The sequence below is a fragment of the Quercus lobata genome, chromosome 9 (assembly GCF_001633185.2).
Source record: "Quercus lobata isolate SW786 chromosome 9, ValleyOak3.0 Primary Assembly, whole genome shotgun sequence".
Taxonomy (NCBI): Eukaryota; Viridiplantae; Streptophyta; class Magnoliopsida; order Fagales; family Fagaceae; genus Quercus; species Quercus lobata.
Window position 1 is genome coordinate 48,209,367 of NC_044912.1, and position 26,991 is coordinate 48,236,357.

Consider the following 26,991-nt stretch of genomic DNA (forward strand, 5'->3'; position numbering starts at 1 on the left):
TAGGTTTTTTTTTTTAATAGGAAAAAAAGGTTGTTTAACTTATTTTTATATTAAAAAAAAACAATATACGTATAGTTGCTTTGACAATTTTTTAGTTTTGTCTTTTTCAAGTAAAGACAAAACTAAAACATAGTTAAGTAAAAACATATATCTACCTTACACTAAAATATCGCTCACAAAATAGGAAAACCTTTCCCCAAAAAAAATTTACCTTTTATTTTGACCTTTTTATTAACCTTAAAAAAAAAAAAAAATTTTATTGATGTCGGTGGTTTAATATTCGGCCAAGATTGGCGAAGATGGCAACCCAGTCTTTTGTGCACACTCTTTGATTTTCCATTGTTACCAAAAAAAAAAAAAAAAAAAAAATTCGGCCAAGTTGAAGTTCTACATACGTTAGGAGTTCGGACTCTCATAACCGACACTCACCGACCAGGTAGTGTATATATAACAAAGAGAGAAGCATAGTTCTTTGGAGAGAGAGAACCAAAGGTATATAACTGGGGGTTGCTTGTTTACCAAGGCAGAAGCAGAGGAGGCGGTGAGGGTTTCTGAAAGGCCGTAAGCAAGGCATCCACTGCAGTTTTCACAATCTCAGCGGCAGCCCCGAGTTTTCTCAGATACGAATAACAAAATGGTAAAGTCGACTCGACTCGACTGTTTGATTCTATCACTGTTTCAGTTTGGAAACGCAAACTCACCTTTTTTTTTTTTTAATTTTTCTCAGGCGGATTCGGAGGAAAACCCGGAAATTACTGAAAAAGACTGCAAGAGGAAGAAGAATAAAGAAGACAAGGTTTTTATTTTTATTCTTACTTTGTTGTCTTGCCTCAACGTTTACATGCCTAGGTTGTCCTGCATGGATTTTTATTTTTAATAACACCCATTTCGAAACGATTTTGTTAGTTAGCATCGTTTACAAATTATTTAGGACACTCACATCTTCAAGTCTATAAGTCTCGACTGTAGCAACTCGGGTATCAAAAACTTGATTTTTATAAAAATTTATGTTACAGACTCGATTTCTACAAAAGGAAACCCAGAAATCGAGTTTTTAAGAAAGGGGTTTCCATGGTTTTAGTGAAAAACCATGATTTTTGTTTATCTTAAGATAGAAAAAACCTGGTTAAAATGGGGTTTTTGAAGAATGGGAGGTTTAAGATTAAAAACCATTTTATTCTAGGAAAAGGCAATTCCCATGCTTTTTGAAAGAAGATGCTCAAAACTCAGGTTAAAAACATTCTACAAAAATGATTTTAAGAAAAGGTTTTTCATGTCTTTAGTAAAAACCATGGTTTTTATCCATCTCTCAAGAGAAACTAAATTTTATGTTTTGAGAGGATAGCCAAAGAAAATGAGTTTTCATAAAAGTAAAATTTAAGTTTAAAAATCATTTGTAAAGAGAATTCAAAATAAAGGAAAAAGAAACTTATTTTTAGGAAAATGATTTTTAAGAACCCAAGTCAAAACATTAAAAAAAATGTTTGATTTTAAGAAAATGGTTTACATGGGTTTTTTTTAGGAAACCCAGAAATCAAAACCCGAGACAAACCCAAGCAAGCTTAAGAAAGCAGAGTCGGACCAAAAACCCAGAAAACCCAATCACAAACCCAAGCTGCCTTGATGCTCGCTGCCGCTCCGGTGATACTTGCTGCTGATCCTATCAGTTCTGGGGTTTTTTATTGGGTTTTGGAAGGGTCAGTTTTTGTGTTGGGTTTTGTTCCTGGGGCGTTGGAAGTTTGAGAAAGGAGAGTGGGAGAAGAAGAACGCGCTGGATATTTGAGAAAGGAGAAGAGCAGAGGGATGGCAGGAGCAGAAAGATGAAAAAAAAAAAAAAAAAAAAAAAAAAAGAATGAAGGAAGAAGGAAAGCAAAGGAAAAAATTGCAACTAGGCAGAAAAGCAAAGAAATCGAGTCTCTTAGGCTCGAGTTCGAAGAGCAAAATTTTCTTAAAATTGAGATGTTAGTTTTCTAAATAGTTTAGAAACGTTGCTACCTAACGAAATTTTTTTGGGATTGGTGTTAGTTTGCAATTTTTATCGTCCTGCATTACTATTTATGTATTTAAAGCATGTATATGTGTGTTGTGTACATAATATTATATTTATAGTAATTTCATACATTCTTTTCTATGTTGAATTTAGATATAAGATCGATTAACACGGTATTCAAATCATCAAGTAGTTGTTCACTTAATGTGACCAAGTATAAGTGTGTTTTCCTTTCAATATTTTCCTGAAAACTTCCTTTATGTGATAGCATTAAGGTGTCAATAGATATTGTGATTGATTGGTCTTAGGCATTTGACTTATGGTTAATCGTGTTTCGGTTAAGTATTGTGTTGGATATGTTTTACTTCAAGATAATCTGTTTATGTATTTAAGCATGTATTTGTGTGTCTTGGACTCTGTATATAATCTCGTATTTTTATACATTCTTTTCCAAGTTGAGTTAAAGTAAGTTTAATTACCCTGGTTGTTTCAATGTGACTCATAATGGCATATGATTCTTTGGTAGGTTAGATAAAGAAAACTTAGAAACATCCACTACTATTAAGTTGCTCTTTGCCCAAACTGCTACTATTGTAAGAGTATATATATATATATACATAGTTTGTTTTCTCTGACTGTGAGTTGCTGATTATGATGTATTTGATTACCTGCCTTGTAAATTTGGGTCTGTATTGTAATATCAATTGTGTATTACAATGAACCCTAGACTCTAGTATGGTATATATAGAGGCTTGGGTTAGGAGTACATTGGCATACAACATAATTGGGTCTCTTGGACTATTACACATAATTTACCTATAAACCCTAATATATTTAACCCTAGTATGCTATTTATTGTGTTTTCTTACTTCCGTTTATTTTTTTATTATAAATTATTGGTCAAATTGAATACATAATTATCTGGCAGGCAAGGGAGAAAGAATTGAAAAGGCAAAAGGCTTTAGAGAAAGCTGCCAAACTGCAGGTAACAAGAATTTTTTTTTTTTTTTTGTACAGTGGATCATGTATTTGCATGCCTTGCTTTAATGAATTATTGATGCATATGAGGATGAGGATTCTTTGTAATGATTATTGATTAGTGTGTTCCACTTTGTTTTAGGCGCAACAAGCATCAAATAATCAAAAAAAGAGTGAAAAGAAAATGGTAAAGCGCAGGGTGAAGGAAGAGAATCCTGAGGAGTTTCTTGACCCTCCAACACCTTTCGGCGAGAAGAAAAGAATTTCTAGTCAAATGGCAAAGCAGTATAGTCCTACTGCAGTTGAGAAATCGTATGTGTTTTTCTTTTTATCTTTTCCTGTATGAAATTGACAATAATTGAAACTTATGTACTCTTTTCATCTATGTTTTCTGATCTAGGTGGTATGCATGGTGGGAGAAATCTGGGTTCTTTGTTGCAGATGCGAAGAGCTCCAAACCCCCATTTGTTATTGTGAGTTTCTTTTTGGACTTATTTAAAATTGTTTCTTGAATTATAAGCACATTTTTTCTTTGTTAGTGTTTTCTGTTTTCCTCTCTCAAAGTAAACTCTGGACAGAAACAAATAGCGACTTTGGTGTGAATTAGATTTCAATACAGTTTTCATGTGCATCTTGGGAAGTTTTAACATTTCTAGAACGTTGAAGAGTTTGATTAAACTTTGCTGAGAAGTGAGTCAAACTACAGGGATTTGGTTGGTGGAGATGAGAATAGTATCTAACATGGACGAGACTAAGGAGTGGTTCCTACAATTTGCTTTCTGCCTGTCCAACAAGAAGTTTTATTGGCAAACAACCACCTCTAGTAAATTTAACTCAATTCATTGTCAATTAGTTAATTAGGATTTTGAGATATGACCTAGGAAGCACGGACACAGGTACTACACAGCCACATGAGCAATTTTTTTCTTTTTTTAAAAAGACACGGTGAGTACAATATTGGCAAGACATGAGTGCGACACCAATAGGACATGGGTACGGCACCTCAAATGAAGTGTCCGTACTTCCTAGACTTATGACTGGTTAATTTTGCCTGTACATTCTGGCTGTTTGTGATTTTGGTCTTAACTGCCTGTTTAACTCCTATGCATTGATTATGCATGAATGGAGGATGTTTGCAAGGTAAAAACTCTAATCTTTAGAATTTAGCCGTTTGATGAATGCATTATAATCTCGAGAATTCTCATAATTAATACTGTACAAATGTAAAAGAAATGTATGAAGCATGCTGTGCAACATGTAAAGGTGAATTGATTAAGTTAAATGCAAGTTCAGATAGAAAAAAGTTTAACTGGAAGGAGTAAGATACATGTATGTATATTTTAATTATTTTATCTAGTTGTGTTCTAATAATTTCTGTTCTTAAATTGGTTTCTTTATTTTGCAGGTCTTACCACCTCCAAATGTGACCGGTGCCCTCCATATAGGCCATGCCCTTACTGTTGCTATAGAGGTCCTGTGGTCACCTAAAATCTTATGTTTATGCTATACATCTTCCATCTTGCGGTTTTTTAATATGAATTGGTATATACTGCATGCAGGATACGATTGTTCGCTGGCGGAGAATGTCAGGATACAATACCTTGTGGGTTCCTGGTATGGACCATGCTGGGATTGCAACACAGGTTCTTCTTCCTTTTTCCTCTTAAACAAGTTGTTAGTAAATTATACTTTTTAAAATTTCGGTTTACTGTTGACTGTGAGCACATAGCTTTTGGATGTCCTTTATTGCTCGATGACATGTTGCTTTGAGAATGTTAGTTGCATATTTTGGGTTGGGAGAGTGAGCTCACATATCACTCAGGGCCATAATGCTGTGATACTGGATTTGTAAGGGGAAACCCAAACCGATCCGATATAGGAATGATGGATGGATGGAATATTATAGGAATGATGGATTGAACCAAACCCTTTATAATTAAAGGGGAAATTTGCTCACCACCTATGAAACACGGGTGTGTTTCCGGATTCGGGTGCGGGTGCAGGACTTGGCAACTTTTGAAAGAGTAGGGTGCGGGTGTGGCAATTAAAAAATTATTAAAAATATTTTTATTTTTATTTTCTATATATTTTTACTATTAAAATATTCTTAAAAAACACATTACAATGGCCTTGGTTCACAAAACAAAGAAAGAAGATGGCAAGAGACACAAAACAGAAAAGAAAAAACAAAGGAAGCAACGAATATTCAGAATAAAATTGAGGAAGGACAGATTCAGGATGTTTGGGCCTCATTCAAAGCCGATTTCGGCTGTTCTGGCATCATTATTTCGGCTAGTTTTGGCCACCGGCTAACACGATCTGATTCGGTCGATACGACCTGATTCTGGTCGAATCAGCTTGAATCGAAGCCGAGTTGGCGCGAATTGGAGCCGAGTTGGCACGAATCGGAGCTGAGTCGGCATGAATCGGAGCCGAGTTGGCTTGAATCCAAAAAAAAAAAAAAAAAATCTCAGGTGCAGCACCGATGCACGGGCAGTGGTGTCGGTGGCCGCACCCTGCGTCGGACTCCAGTGCAGCACCCTCCCAGCCGCGTCGGTGCTTCCTAGCTCACCACTCTATGGGATACTTGAAAACACCACCCAAAGAGATACAAAATCCTAACTCGCCACCCAAGGAGTCCACCAATGGGATAAGAGTTGAAAAGAAAAAATCCATTTTCTAAAGAACAAAGGCTATATATAATCTGAAAATACACTTTTATTGGTTTAATCCATCCAAAAAGCTTATATAAAGCTTAGAATAGCCCTCTAAGCATGGGAGAACGAAATTAGCAAATAGAACATTAAATTTGCTAGACCAAAGTCAGACTTAACACCAAGGAACTAGAAACACAATAAAAGACTGTCTGCCTAGGTGAATTAAAACATATGGTCTGATAATTCCCTGGGAATTACTAATTAAAGACTATTTGACTTCTTTGGAAACAATAACTTATTAAAGAGATGTTCTACCAACACTTACCCCTGTACATATGATCATCTTTTAATTGATTGATGTCACTCCTCAGCATTTAGCCGGATGAGACATCATGATTGCTAATATTCCGTTTTTTCCCCCAAAGCTCTGTAGCAACAGTTAACTGAAAGCTGTTTGGGGCCTTTGCATTCTGCACCCAATGTTTTGCATAAATCATTCTGATGTGGCTTTGCACTGAATTTTGGTCTAGGGAGGAGGACCTTTGAAAGGGTCCAATCCTATGACTATATGGCACTATCAGGCATGAACTCTTTGTGTCACATGCCTTTCCATAAGCATTTTGGCTAATAGCCCATTTTTCAAGCTTGCTTTACTCGCATCAAATCCATACTTATGCTTGCATGTGGTGAATGAATTTTGAATATTCTTTAGAATACAACTATTTGTCAGTCAATTGTTTAATATGTGGCATTTATTCTTTTTTACTTAAATCTTTTTAGGTGGTTGTGGAAAAGAAGATAATGCGCGAAAGAAAATTAACCAGGCATGATCTTGGTCGAGAGAAATTTGTATCTGAAGTGAGTTCAAACACTAGCTAATATCAGTGTCCTTGCCAATGGAAAAAATTCTGTTCATAATTTTGATGTCCTCATGTTGCTTTGTCTATTCACACACACACACACACACACACACACACACATATTCTGATGTTTCCATTATATTGTGCTGAAAGGTTTGGGATTGGAAAAACAAGTATGGTGGCACCATTTTACAACAGTTACGTGGCTTGGGTGCCTCTTTAGATTGGTCTCGTGAGGTAAGGATTTAGTTTGATATAACTCATTTTCACTTTGTCCGTGGATACTTATATATCTTCTGATATAATATTAATAAATGTATATGTTGGCCCATATCAATTAATTTGTAAAATGGATACTCATACAAATTAATCATGTGCCAGCTATCAGATCTGAACTGGTGATACAAGGACATTGAGTCCTCTGCTCTACTAGTTGTGGATAAAGCATACCATTCTTAATTAGTTTTTTTTTTTTTTTTTTTTTTTTTTCATGTCAGATTCAGTCATGAATCTCTTATTATTTTTTCTTCCTCCACTCTCTGAGTGATTTTTGCTTATTTTTCTTCTATTAGTGCTTCACAATGGATGAGAAAAGCTCAAGAGCTGTGACAGAGGCTTTTGTTAGACTTCACGAGAAAGGGCTTATTAAAAGGTATGCTTTGACACCAAGAAAAGTTGTGCATTCTTTATCATGGTGGTTGTTCCTTTAAACTAATTTTTTTTTCAATCACTTGCTTCAAGTTCTCTCTTCAAAGTTTTGACCTAAATTTGGATACAGTCAGCCCATGTGAAATTAGATGCCTGTTGAGATGATTCCACCCCCCCCCCCCCCCCCCAAAAAAAAAAATCCTTTTAACTAACCAAAAAAGGGCAAACAAAAGAAAAGTGGCTTTTTTACTGTATGTTGTGTGTTTAAATATGCTTGATTTTTGTACTTTCATTGTTATCTAGTTTTTTTTTTTTTTTTTAATTCTTTGTTGCCTCTTTAGCCTATGTGCCTAATTTTCTCTGAATTTTATTTCATCAATTTTCAATGAAGTTAATTACTTATAAAAAAAATCTTTATAATAAATTGTGAAAAATGTCATCTTATCTATAATTAAGATATATTGGACCTCTTTAAATACTGTCTTGGTCAAGACTGATAATTTTTACAAATTTATTTTCATATTAATTAGCTACTAAATTTATAATTACGTCATTATGGTTTGACCCCAGTTGAATCTTGGTCTGATCTCTAGTTGAACCCCAGGCTAACCTCAAATCCTTGAATCTCTCATTTTCCAATTCTTTTGTCGATCTGGTATTTAAAAAGCATTGGCTTCTAATGCTATTTGTCTACAGTTTGAAGTTTCTATATTGTATCCTCTTTTTTTTTTTTTTTTTTTTTTTTTTTTTTTTTTTTGCAGAGATGAACGTCTAGTGAATTGGGATTGTGTGTTACGGACTGCCATATCTGATATTGAGGTAAGTCCCTAACAGGCAAGTCTTTATAATGAGCTTTTTAAGATTTGTTTATTAAAAAAAGGTCTTTCATGGTTTCTGAATTTATTGAAAGTTGCTTGATCTTGTAGGTGGAACATATTGAAATCAAAGAAAGGACTTTACTAAACGTTCCAGGATATGAGAAACCTGTGGAATTTGGTGTTTTGACTTCATTTGCTTACCCTTTGGAAGGAGAGCTTGGTGAGATTGTTGTGGCTACTACTAGGGTGGAAACTATGCTTGGAGATACTGCTATAGCTATACATCCTGATGATCCAAGGTACAATCATCTTCATGGAAAATATGCCATTCATCCCTTCAATGGAAGAAAGCTTCCTATAGTTTGTGATGCGACTCTTGTTGATCCGAAGTTTGGGTCAGGCGCTGTTAAGGTAAAGTTATTTTCAATGATATCAACACTTGCATCAAAATTTCACTTTTGAGTTTTATGTTTCCAGGCTGTAAGAACTCACAATGCATAAATATTCCTGCAGATTACCCCGGCTCATGACCGGAATGATTTTGAGGTTCATAGGAATCATGATCTTGAGTCAATCAACATTTTTACTGATGACGGGAAAGTAAACAGCAATGGTGGCTTGGAGTTTGCAGGGATGCCACGATTTAAAGCTCGAGAGGCAGTTATTGAAGCATTACAAAAGAAGGTACAATACTGTTCATATAAGTTAATTCTTTTTTCTTTTTCAATTTTTCGGTTTAGTAATAATGCTTCATTAAAAGAAAACAAAAACTTACAAAGGATCAAAGCACACAGGCAGTGTGCTACAGAACCAACACAACATAAAAAATAAGGTGCATGGGAAGTACAACTATTAAGCAACTTATATAAAGAACTAAAAGTAAAATGCCCGCAGCATTTGGCTACGCTAGCATAGTTTGGAGGAAGGATAACTTCAGATGATGAATCAATTTCTCATGTCTTTCAATGGTACGAGCATTTCTCTCCTGCCAAAAACCCCACATGCAGCAATGAGGAATCATACTCCAAATCAACGCAGTAATACGACCATTAAACTTGCTTGACTACCTTGCTAGAAGATCCATAACACTTCTTGGCATGACCCATTGAACACCAAATAATGAGAACACCAAATTCCATAATTCTCTAGCTATAGAGCAATGTATCAATAAATGATCAATAGTGTCCCCATCCTTCTTACAAACCAATCAACCACAATTATTTGACGCCTCCGCAAATTATCAATGGGTAGAATTTGCCCTAATGCTGCATTCCAAAGGAAAAAACTAACCTTAGATGGCACTTTCAACTTCCACAAAGTCTTCCATGGAAAATTGCTTGGGGTGGTGGAATGTAATACCGTGTAATAGGGTCTTTAACATCAAAAACCCCCTTGGAAGAGGGTTTCCAGCATAGCTGGTCCAGTGCTGGTCCACCCCATTCCTTCTCGCCAACCCAGAATAGATTGTATCCAAAAATGATGCAACCAACTCCAATTCCCAGTCTTGAACCGGTTGTGCAAAACTGATATTCCAATGGAAACTATCCCTGAAGGAGATAAAAGCTCAGCCACTGAAGTCTCTCTGTTGCAAGTAATACAATAAAGCCTTAGGAGGTTATCTTGCAGAGGAATTCCTCCACCCGTGGATCATGTCAGAATTTGATGGAAGAGCCCTCCCCCACCTTAAAAATGACAAACTTGTGGACTTTGTCCCAGCCCTTCAACCCTTCCTGATACTCTTCCAAAGACAAACTCTATTAGGTCCCTGCACCCTATGAGAACAACAACCCTGCCCCAACCCCCACCCGGCAGCCCCCCACCAACACCCATATAATACCATATTTAGCGTCCACCACCCTTCCCCATAAAGCCTCCCTTTCCACTGTGAACAACGATAACCATTTTCCTAGTAAAATATGACCAAATTTCAAATGCCTAGCCCCCCCATTTTGAAGAGGTTCACAGGCCTTCCCCCAACCTACAGGTGATACTTATACTCATCATCCATTCCTCCCAGTAGAAAATCCTGCTGAAGTTTTTTAATATGCTGAGCAATGCTCATCGAGATAGGAAACAATGATGAGAAATAAGTAGGTAAACGGGATGGAATTCTCTTAATCAACGTAATCTGACCCCCTTTGGAAGGACATTCTCTTCCAACCAGCCAAACACCTCTCCATTTTCTCTATCACACTACTCCATTCAGCTTTTGATTTAAAAGAAGAGCCCAAGGGAAGACCCAAATATGTCATAGGTAATTCAGCTACCTGACAACTCATAAATAGCAGCCAAAAAATCCACATTCGGCACATCACCAACCGTAACGAGTTCAGATTTCAGGTCAGGTTTCTACACTTATTCTGGTTCTGGAAAATATTTTATTTGGCTGTATGAGAGGATGTTTATAAGGTATCTTCTGTTTTTGGGGTGGGCTTTTGGACGAATTTTGGCTCTGGTGAGTTTTATGGCTGCAACATGTTCTGCTAAGGGACCATCCTAGTTGTCCTGTGGTAGGAGGGAGGGGTTTTGTTCTGTCTTTTTGGATAAACATAGAGAGGAATTATTGGCTCTGCTGGAGTTCTGATTAGGGAGCATCCCTGGTGCCTTGTGGAAGGACCATAGGAGTGGACCATCCTAGGAGTTATCTAGAAAGACTTTTTTTTTTGGCTGAAATCTAGAAAGACTTTACTGCTCAATAAAATTTGCTCCACCATGGTAGTTTTCCTATGTCAGGATTGGACATGTATAGTTATAGTCTGATGTTATTAAGCTGGTGGGAACACTACAACTGTAGTTTTGAAGATTATGTGAAACCTGTGGATTATTTGAAGTCCTTGCTAATCAGGACTTTGTTTGATTGGTCTTACGTTGTACTTCCATTTGTGATTTTCAATATTCCCTTAGAATTTCTATTTGATTTGTTTGTAATTGTTGCTTGTATTTTGTGTTCATCATCGTTAACATGGAATACCTTTTTTATCAATGAAATTTTATTATTTATCCCCCCCAAAAAAAAAGTCACTGTTCTTATTGATAAGTACGTTTTATGCCCTGTTCTTGGTGCCTGAAAGTGTTTTTGTTAATTCTCTATGTGTTACGTAAAATTTATCCTATATTCATGTCTTTTGTGTCCAATTCAAAAATGCAAGCTTATGTTATTTGTGTTCTTTTCTTGTTACTTGTATAAGGGCTGCACAAGTTACATTCTAGAAAAAAAAAGAAATGGATGCCAAAGGCCGCACAAGTTTATTACTTAACAGCTGTTCTATGTTCATTTATTGTTTATGTGTGATGCTGTTTATTACTCAATGTTGTTTATTTATTTGCATTTAGGGTCTTTATCGAGGTGCTAAAGGTAATGAGATGCGTCTAGGCATATGTTCAAGAACCAATGATGTTGTGGAGCCACTTTCGAAGCCCCAGTGGTATGTTGACTGCAGTAAAATGGCAAAGAAAGGCCTTGATGCTGTCATGGATGAAGAAAAGAAGAAGAAAGGCCTTGATGCTGACATGGATGAAGAAAAGAAGAAGAAAGGCCATGATGCTGTCATGGATGAAGAAAAGAAGAAGAAAGGCCTTGATGCTATCATGGATGAAGAAAAAAAGAAGATTGAGATCATCCCAAAACAGTATGCTGCTGACTGGAAGAGGTGGTCTTTCATATCTTTTAACCATGCGTTATAAATTTTTGATGTTCACATCATAAAGATTAAAAATGTTATTATTTAGCATATCTATTTTTGGTATGTTATTCTATGCTTAAAAATGTGGGCATTTGGGTCTTAAACATCACAGATGGCTTGAAAACATTCGTGACTGGTGTGTCTCGAGGCAACTTTGGTGGGGCCACCGTGTTCCTGCATGGTATGTCACTCTGGAGGATGATGAGCTGAAGGAAATTAATTCTTACAAAGACCACTGGGTGGTTGCAAGAAATGAGGACAATGCTCAGGAGGAGGCTAGCCGATTATATAATGGGAAGAAGTTTCATTTAAGTCAAGATCCTGACGTGCTTGATACTTGGTTTTCTTCTGGTCTCTTTCCATTAGCTGTTTTGGGCTGGCCTGATAATACGGAAGATCTAAAGGTGTTTTATCCAACTTCAGTTTTGGAAACTGGCCATGATATTCTCTTTTTTTGGGTTGCTCGCATGGTAATGCTAGGAATGGAGTTGGGTGGTGATGTACCTTTTAGAAAGGTAACTTGACCTTGCCCCGTTATATCTTCTTAAAAAAAATGTATTCGGTATATATTTGGAATTTTTTTGATTATTTTCTATACAGTGTACATTTTCCTGTGCAAATCTATTTTAATAACAGAGGTGATGTGATCTGATTGAAGCACCTTAAACTCTATGTAGGTTTATTTGCATCCCATGATTCGTGATGCACATGGGCGCAAGATGTCTAAGTCCTTGGGAAATGTCATTGATCCGCTTGAAGTAATAAATGGGATATCCTTGGAAGGTCTTCATAAGAGGCTAGAGGAGGGTAACTTAGATCCCAAGGAACTGACTGTTGCTAAGGAGGGACAGGTGAAAGACTTTCCTAATGGTATTCCTGAATGTGGTGCAGATGCTCTTCGCTTCGCACTTATATCTTACACAGCTCAGGTTCATTTCTTTATTCAGATTTCTATCACTCATTTGGCTGTTTCCTTTAATTGAATTACTGATTTGTGTAATCATTTTGTCTCAGTCTGATAAAATAAATCTGGATATTCAAAGAGTGGTGGGGTATCGTCAGTGGTGTAATAAATTGTGGAATGCTGTACGATTTTCTATGAGCAAGCTTGGGGATGATTATGTTCCGCCCACAAATGTAAATCCAGATGACTTGCCATTTAGCTGTCAATGGATACTCTCATTATTAAACAGAGCCATACTCAAAACTATTGCAGCTTTGGAATCGTATAAATTCTCAGATGCAGCAAGTACTGTGTATTCATGGTGGCAATACCAACTGTGTGATGTTTTTATTGAAGCAATTAAGCCTTTCTTTGCTGGGAGTGATCCAAAGTTTGAGATTGCCAGGAGGTTTGCTCGAGACACACTTTGGTTATGTCTTGACAATGGGCTGCGATTGCTTCATCCTTTTATGCCGTATGTTACGGAAGAATTATGGCAGCGCCTTCCTTCATCAAGGGACCAGACAGCAATGGAATCAATTATGATATGCAAGTACCCATCAATTGTAGAGGTAAGTTTAGTTTTTTAATAAGTAATAAACTTTATTGATAGAAAAACAAGTACAGGAAAAACCAAAGCACACTAGACGCATACTAAGGGGGAAACAAGGGACAAACAAAACTATAAGAAATTAAGAAGAATTAAAACTACATCTATTGATCAAATCAGACAAAGAACTGAAAGAGAGAACACCGGACACACAAAGTCTGGAAGAAAGAAGTCTTTAAGTCTTGAATTGATCTTTTTGTTCCTTCAAAGATCCAAAAATTCCTCTCCCCCCAAATACTCTGCATTAATCAGTGGGGGACCATGTTCCAAATCATCCCATTTCTATGTTTGCTAAACTTGCCTGGCCAGCTATGTTGGAAACCCAATAAGAAGGGATTTACAATGAGTGGTTACTACAGGCTTCTTGATTGTAATGGCAATCAATCTTTCCCTTGGAAGTACATGTGGAATCAAGATTCCTTCTAGAGTTGATTTCTTTGTTTTGGCAAATTCCTTCTAGAGTTGTTTTCTTTGTATGGAAAATCTTGACAATTGGCAATTTACGGAAAATGAATGTGTGGCGTTTAGATTGGTGATGTGTGTAAATGCAATGGGGAATCAGCAGATTATCTCCTACTTCATTGCCCAATTGCTGTAGATTTGTGATCTATTGTGTTGGGTTTATTGGGGTTTGTTGGGTGATGCCGATGTTTATTATTCAATTGTTAGCTTGTTGGCCAGGTTGTATTGGCATCATTGATTTTGGATGGCTGCCCTGCATTGCTTGATGTGGTGTATATGGAGGGAGAGGAACAAGTGGGGTTTCTAGGACACAGAGAGATCTATGCCTGATTGGGTTGGATGTTTTGCATAGTCAGTCTATATGATTTGTTAATGAATTAATATATATATATATATATATATGGTCTGTTAATGAATCAGTAGATATATGGTTTGCTAGTGAATTAATAGATTTCGTGTAATTTGTGTGTTTGATTGTATGGTTAGTGAATCGATAGATTCATGTAATTTTTGTGTTTGATTGTATGGTCCCCAGTTGTATACATCCTATATACTTGGGTGACTATTATTTTGATTACAATAAAAATTGCATTATTCATAAAAAAAAGGGCAATTAGAAAGTTATAAATTTGTTATTAATAATTCTAAAAGTGAACTGCATTTTTGGATATTTCAAATGGAGTGGTAGGGACCAACAACATTGAATGGAGGGGAAGCATATTGCATAAGCTGTTTGAAAAGGACGATGGTAACTATTTGATTTAATAATTTGTATTATCACTCTTTTGATGATTTTCTTGTTTATCTCAGTGCTGGACAAATGAAAGGGTGGAGTATGAGATGGATCTTGTAGATTCCACAGTGAAATCTCTCAGGTCACTTGCAAATGAAAGACGAGAAAGGTACATGGAAATTATTATTTATTTATTTTTAAAAAGAAACAAAATTTTCCTGTGTCTTTCAATTTTTTTTTGCATCGACTTTTGTTTGTTCACTCATTCATTTTTTGGTTTTTGTTTGTTTGTTTTATTTTTAAAGTAGATAGGACATTATTCTTTTGCTTAACAATGTAAGAACTTGCACTTTCTTTTTTGTTTTTTTAAATTGGCTAGGACATCATTCTTTTGCTTAACAATATAAGAACTTGCACTTTCTTTTTGATAAGCAAGTGGTTTGCTTAAAACTTAGTGGTCACGTGGTTTGCTTAAAACTTAATGGGTTTACTGGTTTTGACCGGTTCTTGTGCACATCCGATCCAATTCATCACCTGGACCGGACTATGTGCTGGGTCACCAGGTTATCAATCCGACTGGCCGGGTCAGGTTTAATACACTGCCTGTAATTGTAAATCTGTGCAAGTTTATGTTAAATTTATTTGAATTGGTCACCAATGTGCTTTAGCTCAACTGGCGTCTCCTAACCTTGCAAGTGCTAGGTGCATGTGTAATTCTGATAGGTGCATGTGTAATTCTGATTTAATTTATTTGAATTAATCTGATTGAAAATGTTCAAATTACAAGATACCCTAATTCTGGCTATGATTCTTCTGTCTTCAGGCGACCTGCTTTTGTGCTTTGCAGAAATCATGCATTTGCAGAGATTATTAGCAGCCATGAACTTGAAATTATTACTCTTGCCAATTTATCATCTTTGAGGGTATGTCACATATGTTGCTCTTAAAGTGGCTCTTGTATATTCATGTTTGAGGCATTACTTATCAAAAAAATACATACACAGACACACACACACACACACACACACACACACCCTCTTTTCAGACATGCTTTATAGTCACATATGTTGCTCTTAAAGTGGCTCTTGTATATTCATGTTTGAGGCATTACTTATCAAAAAAATACATACACACACAGACACACACCCACCCTCTTTTCAGGCATGCTTTATACATTCTTATGGAGCCCAAAGGACAGACAAGATGATGTTATTTGTCTTTCTTTGCCTGCTTTTGTAATGTATGTTCATCTCAGTCAAGTCTTCGTTGCCATGTTGTTACATATGTGTGTCTTTGTACTTGAATGCTCCTGAGAAATTATTATGCTACTTTCTGTCTATAGCTGACCCCAAGTTTTGGGACTAAGTTTTTGTTTCTTGTTTTACTGTATGTCCATTCATATAGTTGGCAGTGAACAAACTTGTTATCATATGATTGAATAAGATACTAAAGTTGACCATTAGGGTGTGTTTGGTTGGGGGTGATTAATGGGGGATGGAAAACTAATCTTTTTTATCTTCCCACTTTTTCGTTCCTTATTATTTTTCATCTATCCATTTTTCCATCCTTCCAACCAAACAAAGCCTTATGCTGTGTGACTATATCAATTCTTGCTTTTGAATCGAGGCCAATGTTGCATTTTGCTAGTTCATTTCCTCTGATTAAAATACTTCTGTACTGCGAAATAAACATTATACAGGTAATCGGTGAGAATGGTGCGACTCCAGCTGGATGTGCAGAATCTTTTGTAAATGAAAACCTTTCTGTTTATCTTGAGCTTCAAGGATGAGATTCAAAGGTAAGAAAAATGATAAGAAATGGTGTGAAGTTTGGGAATGAGTTTGCGAATGCATGAAGCGCTTCAAAACATTAAACAAAAGATTTAGTATCAAAGAAAGCCAAAATTCTATGTTCCTAAGTGCCCCCCCCCCCCCCCAAAAAAAAAAAAAAAAAAAAAAAACGAGGCAAAATTTGTTGGCTTTTTGTATATTGTGTATGAGAATTATTAATTTCAGGTATGGCTGTTGAGCCAACTTATTCATAAGCATCTGCTGAACTGAATTTGTATCACCTCTGATTGAAGTATATCTATTAGAGTAGATCCTGGATTTTTTTACATTTTAATTAGGTATTTATTTGTCCAGTACACTGTGTGGTATATGCATTTTGTTACAATCAGTGTATAGTTCAATTTCTATTTATAATTCTAGCTCAATTCATATGGCTAGATTTTGTATTAAGAGTGCGTTTGGGAAGTGCGTTTTGCGCTTCCCAGACGCACGTTTACGTTTCACAATTTTTTTTTTTTTTTTGTCAAGCAGTAACTTTTTGACTTTTCTGGTGTGAACAGTGCTTTTATGTACTGTTCATGGGTCCCACAAAATACACTTTTCAGCCACTTTTTCATTAAAAATGGGTCCCACGATACTATTCACACATTTAAAAATTATTTTGTTACAGTGTTTTTCAGTTTCAGTTTATAGTTTTCAGTTTTCAACTGTATCCAAACGGATCCTAAGGCTTCTGTTTTATCACTTTAGACTTTGTGTTCAACCATATGAACTAGTCTCTTATTCATGAAATATTCTTTTACTTAAAAAAAAAAAAAATTATATTGAGGCAAAGCCCACTGTACCTCGTAAACCTTACAACTGATATAGTCAAGCCTGAAAGGAGTTTTTCCATTGTTTCTATAGCGTTGAGAGTAGTATTTATTGGTTAAGATTGTGCAATGAAGTTCTAGAATCCTACGATAGAAGGGCTAGCTATATCCTGAAAATGTAAAGGCTAATGGTGACTTTGAGACCATTTTATTGCCAGAAAAATAATATCAGCATCAATTGTTGAACTATTTCAATATTTTTATTCTTTTACACAGAACTGTATGTTGCAGGCCGCTAATGATTAATTTTTATTTTTCAGGCAACATGACAGGCTGTCCAAGGTCATGAGTGCTTTTGCCTACAAAGAAAAGGTTCCTTCACATTTAACAGGAGAATGTCAGAGTCTCCCTCATATTGTTTCTTGAAGTAGGCCAGCATATTGAAGCTCAAGCAACAGACATGATTAACTTTAGTAGGTGTTCTAGATCTCCGCAACCGCAGAGTGTCCTCTTTTTGTTCAATTTAAGGAAATTGAGGCAATTAAAAAACAAAAGTATCTGGTTCAAAAGATTGTATTTTTGAATATTTGATACCAGCCTTGTTATCATGCTGAAGGTGTCATTATTTTTAATGTTTTGTTTATAGAATCTTTATTAGTAAGGAAGAATGAAGTTGAATGAAACAACACAGATTACTACCTCGATGGCATGAAGCAAAGCCAACAGATGTGGTTGGTTTTTTGTCAATAGAATCTTTAGAATTTATCATTATTCAGGAATTAATATCATGAAAAAAAAAAGTTTGAGATGAAGACCCAAATGCCCATCCCCATCCCACTTTTTGGTTAAGTGTTTTTCATTTTTCCTCAACATTCTCCTAAGCAAAAGTGGTTTCTCTACGAAAATTTGTGTTATGCTTTCCGTATACAATGTCCAGTTTGGCGCTCCTTTATATAGTGAGTGGTGCCCCTCGCTAAATAAAGAAATTCGCTTATGTTTCTCTGAGTATTAAAGTCATGAACCATTTATGGTTGTAATTGATTTCATTTTAAGTGATTTGTTTACTTTGTTTCTCAAATAGGAGAGACTTCCTTTATTTTCACTCAACAACTTAAAATCCAAATATTTATTAAGAATATTAGTAATCCACAAGCCATCCTATAAATTTGGTAGCTAACCCAAAAAAGTGGGTCACAACAATTAGTTACAGTTCAACTATTCTCTAGCATCGCAGCTTAGCAATTACATCTTTTGCTTAATCTAGCCTTGAATCAAATTGACATTTGCTCCTCTCCAGCTCGACAACCGTCATCATATTATTATTAACACAGAGGCAGCAACATCATATCATTAGAGGCATGACATCAATCGAGCACATTTACATCCAAAGCATTGCATCCAAGCATTCCTTATATATAGGGAAACAAGTCATCATGTCAAAAGATGTATGTTCATATTTATATGCATGACTTACCTTTACTTACTTCACTGCATCTTAGCACCTTAGCACCTACGCATTGATGCATGTTCATGTGATTATGCATGTTCATATTGTTCATCACACCCACAAACCCTAATCCTCAATCTAACAATCAAAGCATGTAAAAAAAATGTAATACTATTAAATTTAAGCCTAAACATGTGAAAACTAAGTTAAACAAACCTTAAACATGAATTAAAACTAAATAAAACAGCAAGACAATGAAACACACAAAATCTAGGTTTTTGGGCTTGAACGTTGGCGTGCATACTCAAAATATGCAGATGCGTACGCGTGCATGGCACATCCTTGCCCAGAAACGCAGCCACAACATAGTAAGTAAAGCAAATCAAAAGCTAACCTAGCATGCTTCTAACTATGAAAGCAATAAATTAATGAGTCACCTGATAGCCACAACATAGCAAGTAAAACAAATCAAAAGCTAACCTAGCATGCTTCTAACTATGAAAGCAATAAATTAATGAGTCACCTGATAGCAACTACCATCGTGTGTTTTCTAGGCAAAAACATAAAATAATGAGTGATAGAAATAATAAATTAATGAGAAAAAAAAAAAAAAAAAAAAAAAAACTTTTCTCATGCGTAAATAATTTAAACTATAAAGTATACGCAAATAAATATGAAGGAATATGTTAGTCTATCACAAGCAACGCCAAGCAGGTATATTAGACAAGCAGCTCATATTAACTTTGGCATAGACAAATATATTGTCGCTTATCGCAAGCAATGCCAAGCAAGTATATATAAGAGGGTAAGTATTAGAAACCTGTCTTAGGCTCTTAGCTAGCTACAAGCAACTCATTCTCCTCTTTTGGCAGAAACAAATAATGAGGTGCATGCAGTAAGTCAAGCCCCAATTATTCATACTAGCAAGTGTGAAAAGTTAGCAACTATAATAACTTGCAAAAAACAGCTTACACAACTTGAGGAAAATAGATGTTAGCTCCAAAAAATAAGGGAAAGGGGGATTAATAAGTTGAAGGAGAAAGAGACACTTCTATTTGTGTAATTGAGAGCTCAAAAACATGGTTTGCACCTCTACTAAATGTAACTTAATTTCCCAAGATGTATAAGTGCTTCAATGTTTTTCAAATGTGTGTGTATTGTATGTGCGTTGTGGTTTCTAGTCTAGAGTTAATTTTAGCCCCCCTCCCCCCTCACATTTCGAGTCCTTTCTAATTTATGGTGATGTTTGTTGAGGTCTAAAAAGGATCATAGTGAAATAAGCCCAAAAAGAATAAGTCAAGCCCAAAAGGAAAAATCAAGCTAAGCCCAAAGTAGTAGATACAGGAGGCCCAGAGGATCCTGAAGCTCAGACAAAGAAGTATAAAAGAAAAAGAACCACGGTAAGGGATAAGAAGCAAGGATCCTCAGGAACCACCAAGAGGCACAGATCCCTTCAGGCACAAAGACAAAGAAAGACTAGGACAGCTCGATAGAAAAAGACAGAAGAAGAAAATAAAAGCAAAAAGAACGCGAGCGACCTCTCATGGCACAGACAGAAAAAAGCCTCGGGGAATCAGGACAGGGAAGAAGAATGATAACAAACGACTTTCAAAAATGGCAGAACAGGATTCCGCCCAAATGGGAAAGAAAAGGGAAAAGTGGAAGACGCCAGAAATGGGGATGTCGAGAAGGACATACCTCAGCACGTCCTAAAGAAGATGGCCAACTAGGAACTTTCAAAAGAATCAGAGCTGAAAGAAGGAAAGAATGAGAAAAAACGGAAAAGGGACTTACCGAGACGATGGGAACAGGACGTGCTCTGTTTGCAAAAGAGCAAAACAGGAGAACCAACGGTTCCCCAGGAAGACCAAAAAACTCCATTATAAAAGGAGGGGATGGGTTGTGAAGAAAAGGCAGCGAAAAAAAAGAGAGAAACACAAGAAAAAAGAGATTTTCTAGAAAAACTATCAGTAAAATCCGTGGTGAAGAGAGAAATACTAAGGGAAAAACAAACTTTGCTTCCCGGTATCCTGTAAAAGCCACTATTGCACATACTCGGATTCAATGAGAATCAAACTTTGCCAGTTTTGAAGGCTGAAATAGTCATTCAAGACTGTAATTTTTGAGCTTGATTGAACCTTGTATCACGTCCTAGTGAGCTTCCTGTAATCAAACAAACAATGTATTAATGAAACATGCTTCATATTTCCTAGGATCCCCTCAGCATTAATTTCTTATCGCTTTGCTAATCCTATTTCTTTCCTTTTGAATTTATCTTGTTAATCTTTGGCACTCTTTGATATCCTTGCTTGTCATTTTTTCATATTGTTAGGAGCATTCTCTGCATCCCACTTGATTCTTAAACAGCTCGTTAGCTGCGGTGAGTCAAGGCCCGGTTCACCAAATCCTCCTTTTCATTTAGGCCCGGGATCCTTGGGCCTGAGTGTCACGAAAAAGGCACTCTCACAATGTTTAAATCGCTTAAAGACCTATTGAATGAGGGCAATATCAGTTGTGGCCATTGAGTTTTAACTTTCCTTGTAATTAAGCATGTTGGGTCCCAATCTAGTCTTGTGTCAATTAAGAAAATCAATTAACAATTTTAATCAATCACCAAAAGATATTATCAGCAAAATAAACAAGCCAAAATATCAATCACATGCAAGAACGCATAAATTTAAGTGGAAAACTCTTTCTCCTTGAAGAGAGAAACCATAGGACAAACTCCGAATAAACCAACTATTATAAAATCAATTACAATATGTTTCTCAAGAAATCTCAAACTTATCTCCCTTGTGTATGTCTAAGGGTTAAAGAAAAAATCTCTATGTTTTTCTTTGCTCTCACACACACTCATTGCACTCACTGTGGTTTCTTTTTCTTTTCACACAATGTTTTGCTCTCCACTATCCTCACACTATGGCAACACTTTTTTTTCTTTTCTTCACTTCACAACATGAAACAAAGCCTCACAATTTTTCCTTGATTTGTGCATTTTACAAAAGCTTTGTAGAGAAAACTCAAACCTTGTTGTTTCTATTCTTGGGGTAACTCCTAAGCAAAAATCTCATTTTTCTCTTTTGGTTTTATGCCCAATTCTATTATTTTTCTCTTCTTTTCACAGGGGAGGACCATTGGGCCAAAACCATCAAAATTCTTTGCAAAATTGTCTATTTATAAGACTTCAAATCAAATTCTTTGATATACAAGGAATGCATTACTTCTTTGACATGGAATAATATTTCCTTCCACACCAAGGAAATTCAAGAAAATAACCAAATTTTTTTTTCTTCATTGATAAGAAAATCCAATTAACTTTCCTAGTCACAACAGAAATTTGAGACAATTTTCCAACATAGTAGTGTTCCTCCTTAAAAGGAGGCATTGTTTATGTCTTGTTTTAAGGGAGAATAGCATGGCTAAATAATCACCCTAAAAACTGCTTCCTTAAGGGGAAGACCCCAATTTGGACTTGATGAAATCAAGGATTTCAGCAGCTTTGCATTAATGATAATTGGCCCTTGTTTTATGGAGGTAAAGATGACTTGTGTGTGTTTGGGACTAGATTATAAGCTAGCTATTATTATTATTATTATTTATTTTATCTAAAGCTTTTTAAAACCCCACTTTGTCTTAATTTTTCTCATTTTTTTTTTTTTAAAGTGCAAGTATATTTTATCACACTTTTAGCAAAAAAATTTCAGCAAAAAAACTAAAGTTATTTTCAAATGGACACGAATTTGTAACACAATAGATGCATTATTGCTTTAATAAGTTCTTTTACTTACACATGGAATCAAACTATAGATCCAACGGTCTTACAAGTGCTCCAAGTTGACATGAAACGGCCATTTTGCGATTCAATCCCTTGCTCTTATATTTCCCTTATCTAGCCGTTTCTCTCTGAAAGCTTGAAAATGTGTTAAAAACACAAGAGTTGTTTAGACCCCTAAATCAAAGTTATGGCTCGATAGATTTTACACTAACTTAATTCTAAGTGCAGAATAGTGTAAATGCGAGTGAATAAACAAACAACCTACTCTAACACATATTCATATAAACACAGCAGTAAAATGAAATGTAAAAGAGTAGGGAAGAAGAATGCAATCACAGTGTAGAGAGGGAAAATTCCCGACCTATCACAAGCTGACACGTCACATTACCAAGTCCACAAAATACAGCCAATTACAAAGCACCATGTATTGCTGTTAGGTTTTGTTATCACTATTCAAAAGCCAATGGAAATTTGCCAAGTGTCATGCAAAAACCAATCACGCATCAGCGCACGTGTAAGCGATGACACAAGCAGCCTCGCACGTGTAAGCAATGACATAAGCAACCTCGCACGTGTAAGCGATGACACAAGCAGTCCAGCACGTGTAAGCGATGACATAAGCGGACTAATCAGGTTCTGACATGTGTCACCAATCAAGCTCCGCCACGTGTCGCTCACCCACCCCCAAACTCCTATAAATAGAAGCCTTCCTAAGACATTTAAAAGGACCAGGATTCAGAAGTGAAAAAGCTCTGCTGGAATCAAGCCCTGAAGTCTCTAGGAACTTCAAGAACTTCAACCCCAAAATCGGAGAACATTTGAAGTAGAATCATCCAGATCATCTGCCTAGATCCTAAAGTTTGTGGGAATCAAGCTCAAAGGTCCGAAAACATCAACAAATCATAAATCAGTGAAGCTCTATGGATTCAAGCCTCCAAAGCCCCGAAGAACTTCCACCACAAATCCTCAAATACAAAGAACATTTGAAGCAGAATCATCCAAAATATTTGCCTAGATCTCAAAGTTCACTGGAATCAAGCTCAAAAGCCTCCAGAAACCTCAAACAACCACAAATCAGTGAAGCTCCACGGATTCAAGCCTCTAAAGCCCCGAAGAACTTCCACAACAAACCCTCAAATACGAAGAACACACGAAGAACACGAAGAACGTGAAGAACAAGGGATTTCCAACGAGCTTATAGCCAGAAATTCATTGTAATTCTGTTCCAAAGATCTTCGATCCATTCTTCAGCCAAATTGAAGTACATTGGGTGTTCGAATCAAAATCACATCACTACAAATCCAATCAACAAATCTTTGAAGGAGATCGAATCAGAGGATCAATCTTTTGTAAACACAGAGAATTGTACCACACAATCATCAATACAAATTCGCATTTGTGAAACTATTTTACTTGTTTGATTTATTTTGAACCGAGAAATTTAGTCGCTTACACACAGATAACACCCCGATGTGTTATCGAAGAGGAAACCGAAGAACTTGGCGAAAAACCTCTCCACCACCCTCTAAGCGGTAATCGATCTACTAGACAATCAGTTGGGATACATGAGTTAGTAAGAGACCCTCCAAACCTAATCTACCCGCTGTACCTAAGCTTTCCAAGCTCCTACTCCAACAAGACTTCTTAGAACCGTGTTTTGTTTAGCTCTCCAGATCTCGCAACAAGCTCCATGTTGCATATGCCATCCTTGACTTCTGCCAATGCTTCCAAGCAGTACCAAAACCTCACTTGATACTCTGAAAGGGTGTGGTAAGTGTTTGGGCTAATAACCTCTCAATGGTATAAAAATAGAGAGGTAGGAGCTGAAGAAATCCATAAGCTTTTGTGTAAAGATATATGGGTATGATAATCTCTAACTCTCAAGGTGTTTGGCTAGGGTTTTCTCTCAGAAGAACTTCTTAACATTTATGGGTAATGAGGGTATAAATAGTGTGGGTACAGAAAGTGTGTATCAGATAGTACAGTTTGCAAAATAGAATGTTTCATGGGTGTCTCGCAGGAAGGCCTTACTCGCGAGCTACTCGCGAAACACAGCTATCTCCATCTGTACTGACTCTTCGCATTCCAGTCATGTGCAAGGCACATGCTTCACTTCGCGAGATGCTTAGTCACGAGCTACCCGCGAGAAATCTTCTAGCTTCAATTGCTTGAGTCTTCACACTCTCTCTCTATCACACAACCCTTACAATCAAATCCCACAATAAATACAGGGTACAAAAGATTGAATAAACTTACAATCAAATTTAGCACGGAATAAAAGCCAACAAAATATATATTTGTAAATCACAACTTTACACTCTCCTCAGTGAGCATGATTCACTAGCGATGGAGGGAAACACTTGAACTTAAGCTTGATATTTGTTACAGCTGTGGGCTTTCATAGGCTGTTGCTAATATTTTGTGGGCTTCAATTGGTTGATTCCATCAAATGGCTTTTGGACTTTGTTGTCCACATGTGGGCTTTGAAGCTGATGTCATGGGGCTTATTATGGATCTATTTTGAATTAATTTTGGATGGCTATATCAAATGTGTGGGCTGTACTTTCAGTCTGTGGGCTTGGATGGGCTTTAGGCTTATTGTATGGGTTTCATCTACTCATAGATTCAAAATCCATAAGTTTCCACCCTTAAAATTTGGTTCTTTAAATCTAGACTACCCATCTCAATTAATTATAATTTATATGTTACAAAATATTAGTTCATGTCACCATCTACGAAATAATTTAATTTCAATGCTCAGTTACCTTTAATAGTATAGAAATAAGTTTTATTAGAATGTGATGATTATCTCTAAAATTATTTGTAACACTTTCTATAGACTCACTTATTTGTTGGAAATTTTTTTTACAAGGATTTGATCCTAGATTCAATCTAAGAAAGAGAAGATTACATAACTTTATTTTCTAGTTACAATATAAGTTGGGAAAAGTGAGTTATCCTTGGATAGTGTATTTGAGGATCCCAAATCCAAATTCGTTTTGTTGGGGACAATATGATCTATGGAAACTCCAAATTGTATTAGATGGGAATGGCTTTTGAAATGTTCAACTAGATGCCTAAATGTGACTATGTGTCTTGGAATACAATGATATCGATAATAAAAATACATTAAACAACAAAAATGTTCTTATAATTCTAGAATTATAAACAAGTCCAGAAAGAAACTCACGATAACAAATGGGGGTTTGGAGCTCTTCGCAGTTTGCATCTGTAACAAAGAACCCAGATTTCTCCCACCATGCATACCACCTAGATTAGCAAAATCATGGATGAAAATAGTACAAAAGTGTCAGTTATGATCAATTTCATACATTTTTTTTCACTCTTTTTTCTATTATATGATGTTTGTTGCTTCTGAAAAAAAAAAAAAATGGAACACACTAATTATTATACAATCCTCATATGCATAAATAATTAATTAAAGCAAGTCATGTAAATATATGATCCGCTCTACAAAAAACATGTTCTAGTTGCCTACAGTTTAGCAGCTTTCTCTATAGCCTTTAACCTTTTCAATTCCTCCTCCCTTACTTGCCAGAAAATTCTGCATTCAATTTGACCAATAATTTATCATAAGAAAAGTTAAAAGTTATTCCCACTGAGAAAATAACTTTCAAGAATAAAATGCAACGTTTTCCTGAAAATTTACTTTTTACCCTGTTCTTGTTCCAGAAGAGAAAATAATTGAAGTAAAGAAAAGTGACTATTACAAAAATATATAAGAAAAGGGAAATAGGAAAACATACTACATGCCATACTATGGTTAAAGATATTAGGTTTATAAGTAAATTATGTGCAATGGTCCAATAGATCTAATTATGTTGTAAGCTCAGGTAAACCTAACTCTAGCCTCTATATATACCATACTTGGGTTCATTGTAATCTAGGAAGTACGTACACTTCATGGGGTGTCATACCTATATTAAATTTGTGTCCTACCAGCTGTGTCATATTATAATTTTCAAAAATTTCTTGTGGCACAGTGTTGTACCTATACCCAAATCTATATCCGTGCTTCCTATATTGTAATGCACAATGGAGAATACAATAAAGATATATTTGCTAGGGCATTATATTGTGACGTAGGCCATAAGTCCAACAAACATATTTGAGCTCACAATGACCCAATAGATGATTTCAAATGAGGGGCAAAGACCTATAAAAGGGCACAAAGAACTAGAACAAAGGTACGCAACTCATATGCAACATATGCACTACAATTCTTTAGCCAAATAGCAGTTCTTCCGTACAATTAAGCTATGATCTTACTGACTAGCTCGTTGGAGGCCCTTTGGCACACGCCACACTGGTGTGCTCCGAGAACTTTATCCTTTTTTGCAATATCTCAAAGCAGTGTGTTGACGTCGTCCAGCCATATAGACGAGGAGTTCAACTAAGGATTTTTTGCATTATCATATATATGTATGTATGTATGTATTGATTTTAGTAATTTGGTTTAATAAAATTACACTTAGCCCCTCTTAACAATATCAATGATTTAAAAAAAAAATTATATAAACAAAATTATTGATCTAAAATCTAAAACAAATTTAACAAGCCAAACAAATTAGGCCAACAACAAAATTTATCAATAACAAACTTAAACTCAAATAACAACCCAAAAAAAACCCGCACAATGATTTTACCTAAAAAATTAATTAAATCTCTACATAATTAATTTTAAAATGTGTAATGCATATATTAAGAGTTAAGACACATAGCGTACACAATTTGTATGGTGTGTAAATGTTATTATATTAAAAT

At 35.9% G+C, this 26,991-nt stretch overlaps 1 protein-coding gene across 3 annotated transcripts; it reads left to right on the forward strand.

Moving 5' to 3' along the window:
• The first annotated feature begins 392 nt into the window (after positions 1–392).
• LOC115962200 (valine--tRNA ligase, mitochondrial 1-like) lies at positions 393–17,771 on the forward strand. 3 transcript variants are annotated; one of them, XM_031081097.1, is made up of 21 exons: positions 393–637; positions 728–796; positions 2,919–2,975; positions 3,111–3,280; positions 3,369–3,441; positions 4,374–4,439; positions 4,528–4,611; positions 6,406–6,483; positions 6,639–6,722; positions 7,058–7,137; positions 7,895–7,952; positions 8,060–8,362; positions 8,465–8,635; positions 11,285–11,601; positions 11,747–12,149; positions 12,312–12,563; positions 12,649–13,149; positions 14,460–14,551; positions 15,206–15,305; positions 16,082–16,180; positions 17,305–17,771. In XM_031081097.1, the coding sequence occupies exons 1-20, from the start codon at positions 635–637 to the stop codon at positions 16,169–16,171; spliced, it is 3,051 nt and encodes a 1,016-aa protein (XP_030936957.1). In that variant the 5' UTR covers positions 393–634; the 3' UTR covers positions 16,172–16,180; positions 17,305–17,771. The 3 variants fall into 3 exon arrangements, with proteins under 3 accessions (XP_030936957.1, XP_030936958.1, XP_030936959.1); XM_031081098.1 differs by lacking the exon at positions 16,082–16,180; XM_031081099.1 differs by lacking the exons at positions 15,206–15,305; positions 17,305–17,771 and having other exon boundaries at positions 16,082–16,167.
• Positions 17,772–26,991: the final 9,220 nt, after the last annotated feature.